Source organism: Atta cephalotes, assembly GCF_000143395.1.
Source record: "Atta cephalotes unplaced genomic scaffold scaffold00017, whole genome shotgun sequence".
NCBI classification, from domain to species: Eukaryota; Metazoa; Arthropoda; class Insecta; order Hymenoptera; family Formicidae; genus Atta; species Atta cephalotes.
Window position 1 is genome coordinate 5,240,112 of NW_012130081.1, and position 15,572 is coordinate 5,255,683.

General features: G+C 36.6%; 1 protein-coding gene across 1 annotated transcript in view; it reads right to left on the reverse strand.

The window, feature by feature from the left end:
• Positions 1-4,538: 4,538 nt before the first annotated feature.
• LOC105618660 (homeobox protein Hmx) overlaps positions 4,539-15,572 on the reverse strand; it is a 15,098-nt gene continuing 4,064 nt past the window's right edge. The window contains exons 3-6 of the mRNA XM_012200188.1: positions 9,258-9,414; positions 7,873-8,207; positions 5,298-5,452; positions 4,539-5,186 (exon numbers count right to left, since the gene is read on the reverse strand). Coding sequence (XP_012055578.1) covers positions 4,539-5,186; positions 5,298-5,452; positions 7,873-8,207; positions 9,258-9,414 — 1,295 coding nt within the window. The remainder of the gene's footprint in view (positions 5,187-5,297; positions 5,453-7,872; positions 8,208-9,257; positions 9,415-15,572) is intronic.

Genomic DNA, 15,572 nt, shown 5'->3' on the forward strand with positions numbered 1-15,572 from the left:
TATATATATATATATATATATATATATATATATACTTCTCTATCTGTGTGCAATTTTGATATTTTTCCGTAACGAGACAGTTGCTTTTTCTTTTTATTTTTTGTACAACACGACACGTTATACACAGATAGTTTTTCGCTCTCCGTTTATGAACAACAAAAGTCTTGCGAAAATGTTTGCGGATAGTCTTCAATATATCTGCGATATATCTATCGAAATATGTTTTTGTCGACTTCACGAAGCCATTAGGTGCGATGCAATCTTGGAAATGGATCAGGCTTATCCGATTTTACAAACTTTAAAAATCTGCTTGAATGACTTGATATTGCTTTTACAATCTTCTCGATATATTGTAAATTTTTTATTACAAAATTCTTTATATATATAAATTATTTATAAAAGCAATAGTTTGTAAAGATAGTTTTCTATATTTAAAAAGGTACTATTAAATACGTAAAATAAAATTCTTAATCACAAAGAGGAAATTGAAAGATAAATGTTTAATAAGTCTTTATTTTATTTTATCAGAATTTATTATTTTCCACATACCTACCTACAAATTCATTCTTACATGATGCAACACAGATATCCAGTGATCACATCTCGGATATCTATTGGATACCGAAATGTTCCGCAATATATTCAGTCATTCAATATCCAAGAGATATCTGTCATTATTTCCCGTATATCCGTCTCCGATATAGGTGAATGTACAATGCAAGTTCGATCATAGAGAGATGCATCTCGTAGAAAACAATCATGGAGAAATGGATAGAGACGCTAAACAATTTCATCTCGATATCAACGATTTTGTTCGATCCACGAAGAGATCCTTATTGCGCTGCGGATGCCTCGAAGCAAGACGAGAATTGCGGCGAGAATGGCGACGTAGAGCACGGATATCGAGTGGATACTAAGCGAGAAATAAAAGAGAAAAAGAAGAGAAAGAGAGAGGGGGATAAGAAAGAGAGAATTTGTGAATAAAAAGGCAGATGTGGAGAGATCAGGGATTAGAAGAGAGACGGAATTGCGATGACGCGAGAACGTATTGATTGAAGTGCCATGTACTTACTTACGTTACTCAGGATACGTCGTGTGTGCCGACTGCATGTGCAGCGAATGCAGAATGTGGGCTGTATAGGTGCATTGTCCCTCGTGATTACACTGCTAGCTTTATCGTTTTAGAACAAAGGACACGGAGGAGCGACGCGCGTAAATACTTGTACGCAAGTTGCTTCACGAGTACGTGAGCGATGTGAAAAGTAAGCAATTAACTTTACGCGCAGCGATAGACCGCACTATAAGACGTTTGATAAGTACTCTCTTGCAGTTTTTAAATATTTTGATATATAAATTTTTAAATATATTATGTAAACAAATTTTCCCTAAGAAACAAAGAATAATTATACTTACCTACTTAAATGAAGTGCATCGCAACGTATGTTCAATAAATATCTAAAAATATTGACTAGAAATATGAGTACCTTTTTCCCTGAGATGTGTCGAAGTTTCGCTGACTGTTTTATTTTTTATCGTTCCATTTCCAGCTGATGATTTTAAAGTTAAGATCTTTCGAAGCGCAATTTAACTCGTAGAAAATGATTCATGCATGACTTGATTTAAGTTTTTTTTCCTAAGTACTGTCTCGTTGATATTACTCACAGTTTGTTAGTTTATTGCTTAAAGAAAAATTTTTGCAAATTGGTAGTGAATTAATGATTGTTGCTCTTCTGTGAAAAATGTTTAGATGCACGAACGTGCATCTCCGTTTTTATAAATCAGTAGAATTTCATAGAAAAGTTATGGATATCTTTAACTTGCTATTTTTAGAGAAAACGTTATATCATTCTTTTTGACGTTCATTTGTGAGAAATTTAGAAATTTGTAAAATATAACAAAATAAGTATCTTTAATTGGTGATTTTTCTCGTTTCATGTGAATTTTATCCCTTATTTCATTTCCATGAGACAGTACAAATGGTGATACAAATGTGAATTAATAGATTTTATCAACGCGCTTCTCGATCCGTTCGAATTCCATCAAAGAATCCATTCGTTGATTTTATTTTGAAAGCGGAATACTATGTTTTATTTCTGTGTCAATTTGTTTATAGGGAGACCTCTTGTGAAACCACACAACAATTAATTTTAATCCCCGCGCGGAGTTCGGATTTTTAATATTTTTATGTGAACACCGCCGATGCGCGTTCCATTGTTCCGTTGCTATCTCTTTATGGGCGCCATAGTAAAAAAAAAGCGCAATTTAAACGTATTCGTATTTTTATTCGATCGTTTGTCGATCTCGCCGAATATCATTGAATTTAGGAACGTTTGCCCATTACCTCACATCAAGCTCGATGATCGTCAATGTAGATCAGCTCGATACAGTTCTTAAGTTCTTAAGAGGAAATTCGAACGACGTGTATTGTATCAACGATCATTATTTAGCGATTTACGAAACGATCGGCTGTACAATAAGAGATTCCGGATCGCAAATATCCGTATAAAACACGGTATTCCAGGCGAACCTTCTCCTTAATTGACGTCTATAGATAGGTAATATATAATGTGAGAGAGGCGATATTTTCATAGCTCTACCGTTCTGTTTAATAAAATTATTCGTTTAGATACTTATCACAACAGGTGGAATATATCGTAGGAACCCTGCCTGTGTCTTATGTTGTATACGTTTGTGTCTGTTGCTGCGTGTCTATGTATATATGTCATACATGTGTGTGTTCAATTTTACAACCACAGCGAATCCCGATTACATCAGGTATTATACGGACGCAATTTCAGCAAGTTTAAATTTCTGTAGATACACACATGTGGAAATCGTTTTTCTCCGCGCTTATATTCGCGCAAATGGAAATGCGACATTGCCGTGAGGTTGACTGTCTCTAATCTATCGAAAAATTGAACTCATCGAAATTGCATCGATTTTAATCCCTGAATTATATTAACGGAGTTTTTCCGATCACTGGCTCACAGTGCGTTCCCCTCGGCGCACATAATTCCAAATACGAATTTACACTTTGCGTAAAGACTATTTACAGGAGAAACGATCAGAGAAAAGGATACGGTAATCGACCATAATTAAAATATCAGGCGTCGCACAATCAGGGACGGTTTAAACATTTTCCTTCTCGTATCCGCGCAAATCGTTTTTCTTCACGCGTAAAATCGAAGAATCGCTATCAATATATATATATATATATATATATATTATACTATTTACAAAGATCCCAGGTAATATATATCGAGGAGATTCTCGAATGTAAACAGAATTCTAATTTCCGTCCGTCAATTGCGGTACCATGAAATTTTGCATCCTGTTTTAATACATAGACAAACTGAGTGGAACAAGGAACGATACGCTATTATTATATCTCGACAAACCGGAAGGGAAACCGTATGAGTTCGTAACCAGCTTTCGTCACCCGTAGCTCATAGAAGCGACACAAAATCATTATAATCACAGTTCAGTTCTCTGCATAATTGCGCGGACTAGCACAAATATTTCTACGGCTCGATAGAAAAGATATAAGTCAAAATGTCTTTTTCTCGAAAAGATAAAATGACTAAAAAATGAGATATCCATTCTCCAATGCTAAATATAATATCATTTTTATGACAATGTGATACATTGTATCAATTTATCATCTTTTTTTGATAATTTATTTCGAGGTGAACAAATTGACTTATATAAAAAAATCTTTTTATCGAGCATCAAAAATAATTTTACGAAATTATTTGCAAGAGATAATACTTTTCTAGATAATAACAAAGATGTGAATAGACATGAATATTAGTCTATTATGCTCAGAAAACGTAGAGTTTCAACTTATTGAGTTTATATTCTAACGGAAATAATATTCTAATAATAATTTTTTGTTTATTGCTATTATATATTATTAAAATTTGCATAAGTAAAATATTTTTATATATTCTTTTATCTATGAGTATTTTAGATTAACTTCTCTAGTAATTATGAATACACAATCACGAGAGAAAATTCTTATACATTTATACAAACGTTTTCAATAAAATGATGATCGCTAGAACGTGTCACTCATTTAAAATTAAAAATAAAGTAGAACGTGAGTACAATTTAAACTGTATGAGATAATTTTTCTTATATAATTGAGATATAAAAGCGAATCAAAACTCTACATTTCTCGCGCATACTCACATTTATCCACATCGTCCAGAATCCGTCACATTAGAAAAGCATTTTTAAATTCCAACGCTCTCGAATTACCGCTGCGCCGCGCCGCGCCGAGGGGACACCGTGTCCATGTCCGTGGTATCGCGGGATCGATCAGGGGATGTCGACGCAGGACGATCGAAGGTCCATCAGTCCGTGTCGATTATCGTGCGTGCGTTCGCGTGCGATCGATGTCACTCGACATCGATCAGCCAGACGGCGCGGTCCAGCCGAGAAGGCGTCACCGTCGCATCGTTGACGGTGATCATCTTGTTCAGGGTCGTCGTCTCCCGCAGCAACCGCACGCTACCCTCGTAAGTCGTCGGACGGTGTTATTGCGAGGACGTCCGCGGTGGTTGGCCGTTGGGCGGCGGCGGAGGCGGGGGCGGCGGTTGCGGGTGCACCTGGTGGGACAAGAGACTATGCGCCTGCACGTGAGCCGCCGCCGGGTGGTGATGGTGATGTTGATGGTGATGGGAGTAGAAGATAGGCTGCGCCGTGGTGGGCGCGCACGAGGTGCCGACGCCGACGCCGACGCCGACGCCGACACCAACACCGACGCCCACTCCGACGCCGACCGAGTGCGACAGGGCGGAGGTCGCACCTACCGAGGACGGCACCGGGGGTCCCGGCGGTCCCGGCGCCGTTACCGACACACCGGCGCTTCCGCCGGTGCTGGCTGAAGCTTCGTGGTACAGAATCGGCACCCTGACTAGCCTCTGGGTGGCATGGGCCATGTTCGCCGCCTCCAGTTCAGCGGCCAACTGCCGTTTCCACTTGTTCCGCCGATTCTGGAACCATATTTTCACTTGAGTCTCTGTCAGCCTGAGCGAAGCGGCGAGACCGGCGCGCTCCGACGATGAAAGGTAGCGTTTCATGTCAAACGTGCTCTCTAGTTGGAACACTTGCGACCGAGAGAACACTGTCCTAGTCTTCTTCTTACGCTTTATACTATTCGACTCGCGACCGTCTACGCCAACCTGCACGTTGTTTTGACCGTTACTATTGCCGTTACTACCGCCACCACCACCACCACCACCACCACCACCACCACCACCACCACCACCACCACCACCACCACCACCGCCCACTGAAGTGCCATGGAGACTTGTCGACGTCGACTCGCCTTCACCGTCGGCATCCGCACAGTCGTCACCTTCACCGAGATCATCGTGCGCCTCGTCTCCACTTGATGGACTCCTCGCGCGGTGTAGACGATCATCGGCGTTGTCATCGTCGAGTTCGTCTGGAGGAAGATACACGTTGATTTCAATCACTATACAGCTTCTCTATTTATAAACTGCTTTTCAATGTAAAAAAATATGCGATTTTCACACATGTATTTATTTCGAATTTATTTATTTTTTTTTCATGTGTTTTTGTTGTTCTGGAACCTATCGACTAACTATTCTCGCTTATTATTAATATTCGATTATTATTAATATTATTATATCGTCGTATCAATAGATACGAATTTTTTCTTGAAATTGTTATATATACATATATATATATAGTTTTTTAAACAAAGAAAATTATAATTACTTTTCTCTTCCAATGCAATTATCTTTGCTCACAATTAAAAGCTTCCGGACACTTTTTACTTAGAATCGATAGCTCCTCGTAGAGTTATATTTTTCTGTTAATTATCTCTTTTGTTTTACAAGTTACTGAAACAAAGATCTTTTTATTTATGAGAATTATTATCCTTCAACTGGGATTATTCTTAACAAGTAACGCGGAATAAGTCTGATTAATGGCGCAAAAATTCGCGAAGATCAGAGAATTGCGATATCGTATAACGATAACAAATAATGATATTTGTAATATGTGTAAAGTATGGAAGACACATCATGTATATTTATCGATATAATCAAATCGTTAACGAGAGAAAGGTAAACGCGTTAATCGCTTTTCTTTTTAAACGCGATCCGTATACGTCAATCAGTCCGGTGAGAGCGCTTTGAATTTACAAATTCTCTCTCACGCGCGTTCCGATAAATCGCCATTATACATTTCTCTATCCGTATTGAATATTTAATCAATTAATAGAATGCTAATTAATATTCTATTAATCCATTTTGACATAATTGCTGCGTATTGAATTCCCTATGCCGCTATCGATACAAATGCATCATCCAATGACATTATTTGCGATGTATACCTACATATTTGTATAAAATACCGTTATACAGTCGTGTGTCTTTTGCAATGAGAACGTGAGGGAAACAATAAAACATGCAATAATTTATTCATTTCCTACAAATATTTTTTCTATTATTATGTCTTTATTAATTGGTGCGCGATATTCCATGTATGCAAAATCGAGGATAAATATGATCGTTTTATTTTTAGCGACAAAATGTCATTAATATGTGTGTAGAATGTTTAATCCTTTCTCTCTACAAATGATCGTTGTGGCACAGACAAAAAGTCGGCTGAAACGAAACTAGATACGATACATTTTTATAATCAATAATTTGATATTTGTTATATCGGAAATATAATCGAGCAGAACATATTTTTAAAAATATGTGCTTTTCAATTTTTTTGTTCGTAAAGTGAGAATCATTATTATTACCATTAAAACAAGATTTATTAAAAATCTGTTGATTTCGTATGTAGCCTTAAATATATTTTCTCTTTTTTTTTCTTCCCATTTTTTCTATACAATTGTTTTAAATATTCGCTTATTTTCGAAAAAATGGCTACTTTTGAAAAAAATTTTATTTTCAGCCGTGATCAAGATTTATATAAAAACAAAAATAACGCAACTAAGCACTATAAGTTGTTATTATTGTTATCATATATACTGTTAAAAAATTTATTGTTGTAAAATGGAACTGGTAATTGCGCAAATATGTTCATAGGTGGGAATGGTAACTGCCTAAGTGCTTAGGCAAGGTGGCAGAAGCAAAACGATCGTTGGGTAAGGCGATCGACGTTGGTTTGTCATGATGGAAGCCGTGGAAGCCTTACGCGTAGTTGTATACGCGAAGATATACACATAGATACACGACGCGTCTATAATGCGCACACAAACAATATATCTGTATATCTATAGAAATCCCCCGCGTTAACCTTCGTTTTCCTTAGCCTTTTCTTCGCGATCTATACGAGTTAGCGATTCATGTTTCAATCCTCTTGAAATATCAGTTTGTGCATCTTGTGTATAATATATTTTAGGAATTTCTTCGGTCGAGAGCATACAATTTTGGAGTTGATCAAGCTGAGAAAGTTTTATATTATTATCAAGCAGAGAGAAGTAATAAAATTTTTATATAATCAAAAATATTTATTTATTTATTTTTCTCAGAGATTTATTTATTTTTCAGATATAGATAAATATTCTACTTTTCTTTAGAATAATTTAATTATTACAATAATAATGATTAAATAACGATTAAGGAAAGTCTATTTTGGATGCATCAGACATAAAATATCTCGTTTCTTAATTATATGTTTTGGTTTCCACTTAATAAGAAAATTTCAAAAAAGAGAGCTTCAGACTTTTGTCTGACTCGGCGAATGTTCGAGACCTCAGTTGCGAAACAATGTTAACATCTCCTTTCGACCACGCCGCGGCGCGCGTTTTCCCTCGGATTATCCTTAATAAGCCGTCTCGATCTGCTTGAGTAGGCGAGAGGCAGGAAAGAGAATCGAACTCACCTCGCTGAGGAAAAGATGCGGACGCGGGACTGACGCGGCTGAGGGTGCCGACCACGTCGCTTGGCGAGGGATGCTCGAGCGTCTGCAAACTGTGCGCCGGCCTCCATGGAAACGGCCAGCCGGCGCCGCCGAGTAAAACGCCACGAATGCCGTCGGCGTCGACAATGTCCGGTGATTGGCCGGTAACCTGCACGGCATTGCTAAGGGCGGACGAAGCCGCGGCGGCCAGCCGCGAATGATGCTGATGCTGTTGTTGTTGCTGCTGATGGAGATGCTGCAGTGTCGATGGATAGAATAGGCCGCCGATGCCGACTGGATATCGACTTGCTATCAATCTACAACAAGAGATGACAAAAGTCGTTTTATAATCATTATTAAATACTATGTAATATAGATCCAAGGATTTGCGAATAATATTATAATAATTAAAATCAAAACGAGAGAAGCAAGATTCTTTTGTTTTGAATAAAGATTTTTGTGTTTCGTAAATGCTATATAAATTTCAGATAAACTTTATTTTGATTTTAATTAAGAATGTTTCGATTAATCCGGAGTGAAATTTTTTTTCTTAACTAAAATGTGAGACATAGATGACTTCTCGAAATCAAAAATGATTGAAAGCAAAAGATACCTAGTTTTCAATTCGTTTTCAATTAGTTTTCAATTTCTGAGAAATTAAAAAAAATTTTTTTCACACATTTATATGCAGGAAACCTTGAGAATTCTCATTTGGATTGATTTTTTTTAATTATTAATCGAATATTTTAAGACATGAAAGATTTATATATATTTATACATTAATATAATCTTATTATTAATATAATTTTATAATAGTTTTTCTTAATAGTTAAATATAATTAAATTATTATAACATGATGCAAACGTGAGAAATAATAGAAATAATTAAACATCAAGAATCAATTGGTATAGATAGATCGTGCCAAGTGTTTGTGAGTTTCGTTTAATATGCGACTAAAAAAGAAATCACCGAACATCACGAACAAATCAAGTATAGTCTTTAGCTTTGTTTATAAAAGAAATTTATGAACTGTCGCCACACGTAAAATAATAAATATACGTATAAATATAGGAATAAAGTCTATGTGTGTCGCAGGTATAGTTGGAGCATGCGGGATCGTTACGTTCGGGATAAGTGCCGTCGCTCAGAGCTCGTAGCCGACGGCTATTACCATTCAGATTTACTCAACCACTCGGGAGAAAGCAAAGCTCTTCACTGAATAGAATATATTTGGAAACGGTGTTTGCACCGCAACAATAGCTGGACGTGCTACGAATAAATGCTCGACTGGTTATTAAGAGCAAAAATCCGCTTAGAGCAAGAAGCTCTTGAGAAAATCGTCGCGTTGACCAGGGGAGAAGCATACCTGCGCGTCGCGGACCCTTCCGGTGGCAAATTCAGTAGCAGCTTTATGCGGAAACCTTGATTAACACGTTGAATGCTGTGCTGGTCACTAGTAAACGGCAACACTTGAATTTTTAGTGGCGCCTTGCCGATCACCAGTGATTGGTGCTGACCCGTCGCTACCAAATTCACAAAATATACAAAACTCGTGCAAAATAACATTTCTACATATAATTAATATTAAAGTAATAGTCTCTAAAGCAATAAACGTTCTATGTATATCATAATTTTGCATAATTCACCTATTTTATAATTCGTATATTTTATTAATACAAATCCAACACAGTGTGAAAATTTTATTCCGGCGTTGCTATAGAGGGACAAACGAATTAGAGTCGGTATCCAATGTGTTAAAATTATTTTTAATTATAACATAGTTTCCAATACTCGTTTCTTTAAAAAATTATGTAAATATGACATCAATATAACAATGTAAACAAAATTATATAATAAAACTTTTCTGAAATTTTGCGAATTTAGTGGCTTTGTTTTGGTCGGGATCTTCTTTAGATCGCTTATCGGTAAATCTGTCTTTGGGTCTTCACGGTTGGTTGTCCTGATTGTTTCGCTGCTTATGTCTTTCTCTCTCTCTTTTTCGTTACTTCCGATCGCAGCTAAGCGCTATTGTTGCAGCTGCACGCGTCGAAACTTAATGCGACAGTAACCGATTTGTGGTGAACAGAAATATAGGCAAGCAGTATCCGCCGGTCGACTGGCCGATATCAGCAGGCCAGGGCAGGTTGGTCAGGCATGTGGGCCGAGGAGGCTTCGGAAGCCCTAGTACTTTCCCGTGTTTCTTCCTCGCTTCCCCGTTGTAGTCCGTCTGCGACGAGCGATCTGATCTCATTTCGATACGCGCTCGCCACATGAAAGCGCATTTGACTTTGTTTGAGTATCATCGTATGAGTAGCACTTTATGCTCATTTTCGCCTCGTTTACGATGTAGATATGACAATTTATTTATTCTAATGTCCATCTCGCGATACCATCAGTTTAATAATTGGTTACATTTACTTTGCAAATTTATCCGAAAATATTCTCTACTCTTCGTCTTGAGATAATGTAATACAATTTTTTAAGAAATTTTGTAATAATGTCGATCAACATGTGCATATACTTGAAAAAATTCTATAATTTGATATTATTGTCTTGGGAAGCTAAATATATAGAGTCCGATTAAATAGACAGCAAATATGTCATAAAATGGGAACTCTTTTCGTTCTTCAAGCAAGAGATGGTTTACGAAATCTACTCTTATTCGCTGAATCGATTGGATATTGATCTCCTTTTTAACTTTATCTTCTTATATCAACGATATTCGCACTTATATAAGTTAATGCCACAGTCGATTCCACATGTGTCAATCGTTTATCACTAGGAGGAAATCACGTTAGGCGATAGGTACGACATAACAATATAACGATGACGACGACAAGACTGCTTGGGATTGAAGTAAAGGAGGAATTAAGACCCTTCCTAAGAGAATTCCTCAACGACACGCGATCTTTGGTACGTCTCTTCCCCAGATGATTCTCCCAGCATCGAGACGAGATATCGAGGTATTCTCAAGAAGGCTTCGCGCGGCTAACGGGAGAGGAGAAATGACGGCCCGAGTACACACAAATGCCCCGGAAAAGATAAAGGAAATCTGACAACCGTCTGTTTTGTAAGCATTCAGAGACCCTTCTCTGAAGGAGCAGGTATAAACACCAAACACTCGGATCTCTTTCGATGGAGAGATCCACCACCATTTATTGTCTAATTCTGCAGGTCTTACATCTTAGACTGCCGCGAACACTCAACGTGGCTGACTAGGTTTACGAGTTTTACTCTCTACGTAGATAGGCACTCAAGAACTTTTCTCAGCGGTACCTCCTTTTAACACGCTCTCTCGAATCTCTCTAGGTCATCAAGCATTTGACTCGCGGTGACTTGCCTTTGATTTCTGTTTCTCTCCTGTGGTTGATGATCTTTCGGATTTAACAATTATATTTGTAACAATTATATTAAGCGTTCATATTTAATTTCCAGTTTTCTATTTTGTGCAGCCTTTTGATTTCGTATGTAATAATATTTTCATTTTTAATCTAACTCTTAAATACACACCTTAGTTTTTGGTATCCTTACTGCACACGATGGGCCTTTTGGTCCTGAATTAATTTTCACTTTTACAAATATATAAAAATTATTAAGCATTTTTAACGTATATTTTGACATCTTTAGAAAGTATTTATAAAGTTGTTTATTTATTATAAATTGTCATATATAATTGTTGTATATAATATTGTTATATGTAAAACAAAGAAATCCACAGGATATGAATGACTCAAAGGTGTGTATTAAAGATTAATTAATTAATTTTATTACTTATAAAGTAATTGAAAAAAGATTTTTAAAAGAAATAATTAATAATTTTTATTCATGCTGTTATATACACACACACACACACACACACACACACACACACACACACACACACACACACATATGTATACATATTTATAATGAAGCCACGAAATAAATTTCTACGCAACAAGACAAATTAATTGGAAACTAATTGGAAAATAAATTTTCTTATTTGTTTGCTTTATAGATTTTTAAATTACCGGTTTTATATTTTCTAAAATTCAATATCATGATAATAAAAATTCCTTTTTATGATTTCCCTATTGGAAAATTTGATTTAAATTTATTCAAGGATTTGATACTATAATTTGTTACGTGCAGAAATATTAATTTATTTGCAACTCTTATCGCAATAATAAAAATTCTTTTTAAAGAATACGTTTCTTTTTTTTTACCATTTATTTCATTAGGCCTGTATAAATTTTTAATACGAGACGCTCGAGTTATCTTTATTGGGCATTTCCGTTAAAATTTTCCCTCCGTATCTTCAATGACGTGTTATACCGCTTGCTTGTATTGATTATTATTCTACCTCTGCTTGCGCGCCCAGTAAGTGCCATTCTCAAATATAAACTCTTTATGCCGTTAACGATCGCTCGTAATACGATACGTTTCGTCGTGTATCGTTACATCGAGGGTAGTTAGGAGCGCAGCGAAGAAAGAGAAGTCGATCGCGTTCGCTAGCGAAAGTGCGCCCAAAGCGGTTTGCAATCTGTATGTTGAACACGATCATCACGTTATGCTTTACACAGAAAAATAAAAACAAAAGGACAAATGGCGAAAAATAAATTATCGGATATTAATGAGGAAAAATAAATAGAAAAGAAGTAGATGGATAGGATAAATTTTCAAGTTATGTTTATTACATCGACTCGGAGAGAATGTTAAGAAATATTCTTTTATATATATATATATATTCCTTTTGCATATTACCTATTTCAATCCGATTTTTAATTTCTCTCTTTCCCATACATGTGTGCAATTGCAACACGATGAAATCTATTGTTAACACTGTGTCTTATAAAGCGTCGTCAGGATGACCCAACAACGATTTATTGGCTTTCAAAGCGTTCGACTAAATCCGCTAGCTGGCTTCGTTATATTATTGGCTTGATAGATGGAACGATGAATCTGTTTATATATCTGAACGATTCCATGTTTACAGCAATAACTTGGTCTCGATGTGTATTCCAAAGAAAATTATTATTATTGTAAAAATGTTTTTTGATACACAAATTTTTAGATAAACTGAAAAATTTTATGAAAAAATAATATAGAACTGATATAGTTATAACAAGTTTTTTAAAATTGATACATATTAGAAGTGTGACATACTAATGTGTGTGTGTTTTATATATATATATCTATTTATATTGTAATTCCGTTTGGAGTCTTATGTCAGTCACGTCTTCTTGTGTGACTTTTTAATCAAGGATTTGCTACTTCGTAGACGAAGCAGTGTCGAATGAAATCGGAGGGAATTGTATTCAACGCAATTACGATCCGTGATCCATACTGCCGCCGCCATCGCTCATCACGAGCATTTGTTCCCAACGTCGAAACATCCATATCGTTCGCGAATAGGCGATCATACACAATAGGCTTTATCGTATCTTCCTTTGAAACTTGTAGCGCGATCCCACCCTAATTAACGAATCATTCATCAGTGCTGTAATTAACGAGGCGGTCTCTGTCGCGGATTATATCAGACGGATCTTCTGTTCGTGGTCCTACTGTGCTCGCGGTAATATTTTTGAATGTAAGCCTTCGTGAAATCGCGAGCAAATCGAATAAAAAATATTTTCACGATACTCCGCGCCAGAATCAATGAACCGCGCGAACGAATTCGAAACGTATTGAGAACGAACAAGATGGATGCGCGTAAAGAGATAATTAATTCTTCTCAATATAGGGCTTGCGATGAAATCCAGTTACATTTTACTCCCAATGTAATTTTTTTAGAATAAATATATAGGCCGTTTTCTTTAGGAATTTCATGTACGTAACAATTTTAATTAAATATAAAAATTTAATTAAATATAAAAACTTAGCAAATTAAAATTCAAATAAAGTAAGAAAGAAGACTGTGAGCTAAATTAAGTGTTTGTACAACAAATTCAAAATTATATTAACATAATTAAAAATTAGAATCGACAAACGTTTTGATCTCAACCTTAGGTTGTTCTTCACAGTGTAATCGCAAAACTAAAAACTACAATTTAAAATTATACAACTTTAAATTATAACAGATATATACGTAGTTTAAGTGTGCTATTGGTAAAACTACAAATTACAATTTTAATTAATTTAAAGTTTATGGTATCTTTAATAAGATTTATGTATTCAGAATACGATGTATACATGTCAATTATGAAGATACGAAGAACTCTTCGGTTCAAGTCGCGTATTAAAGAGGAGTCGGACGCGATTGTTACAATTTCATAAAGCGTGCATGTTATACCGGGCGTATCTAGCGCGTAAATCCCTGTGCGAGTACTTACTCCCCTGTAGAGAAATATTATTATTTGATCAGTTAAGTTATATATATATATATGTATACATATAAATAGAAGATGGATAGTGCTCTGCTGAGATCGCATGGCGCCAACTTCTCTCTTCACGACCTTGGTGAACGAGAATCTCAGGCTGGTGTAGAGCGGCGATTTAATAATAAATTGAGCCTAGAACTTGCGCACTTCCTCCCGGAAGATACGTAAGGGCTGCTCACTCGGCAGCAAATGGGCCGCGGGATAGGTAGCCTGTTTCTCGAGGGAATCTTAGGCTCCTTAACCTTGGACTATACGCGTACGGCGTTTCATCCGCATCCATTATGCACTCTACGCCTAATTGATTTTTTGCCTTCCTCTCCTCTTATCGATGCGCGCGTTTCGGTAACAAATTTCGGTTGTCAGTTGCTCGCGACGTTAATTAGCGTGCTTGCACAATTATGCCCTGGACACGCGCGTTTTACGTGTGCGTATGCGCATGTATGTATGTGTGAAAATTGCACAAACGCGCGCGATCATCGCGTAATTCTATACCACTACGCGAATTTTTGTTGAATTGCATTTAAACGCGTAAATGGATCCGAACGGAATATATATACGCATTTGTAATTTTACGTATCGCCGCGGAGTGGTTATTACAAGCGAGACGCGCCTCTTTCGTAACCCTTTGTGATGTGTGAATTATGTCGTGCATTACCAGGAAATTTGTATCCTTTTTGCAAGTTGCATTTACATGTGAATTGTGCATTCCTCGTCGTTATTTAAAGAAGAAAACGAGTTGGTTATTTTATCACATTATCGCACACATATCATGGATGTACAACAAAAATCTTCCAAAAATCTAATTTACCAATTTTAAATAAATTAATGTTCAATTGCATATTAATTAATAAATTCTTAATAAATCTGATAAAGACAAAGGTGTTTATAAATCAGAAATATTTCATATACACTTTGAAGAGTTTTACCGGCCATAAGGATGATGCCAAAATTCCCATTTCTCAGTGAAAATGGAATTACCTGTGTACTTTTGGCGAAAAGAAAATCTGTTTATTAAAGTTTAGGTACTATTTATTTGCCGCGATAAGTTCGTTATTTATATTTGCATGACAGACCCCACTCGATGCGGCTTTTCTCTGTTAGCGAAGTGTACCCCAACGGAGCATACGAGTGGAACTTAATCAAATGGTAAACGGGTGGAAAACAAGCAATCGTAGCCGTCGTATCGGCAGCCAAGCATGGCGAGGACGCGGACGGAAAGGGCGCGAACGGGGACGAGAACGAGAACAGGGGGAGGAGGTGGATCGTCAATCGAGGAGGGGGTGTAAATCTGATAAAATCATCTCGAACCCTCTCTCTCTCTC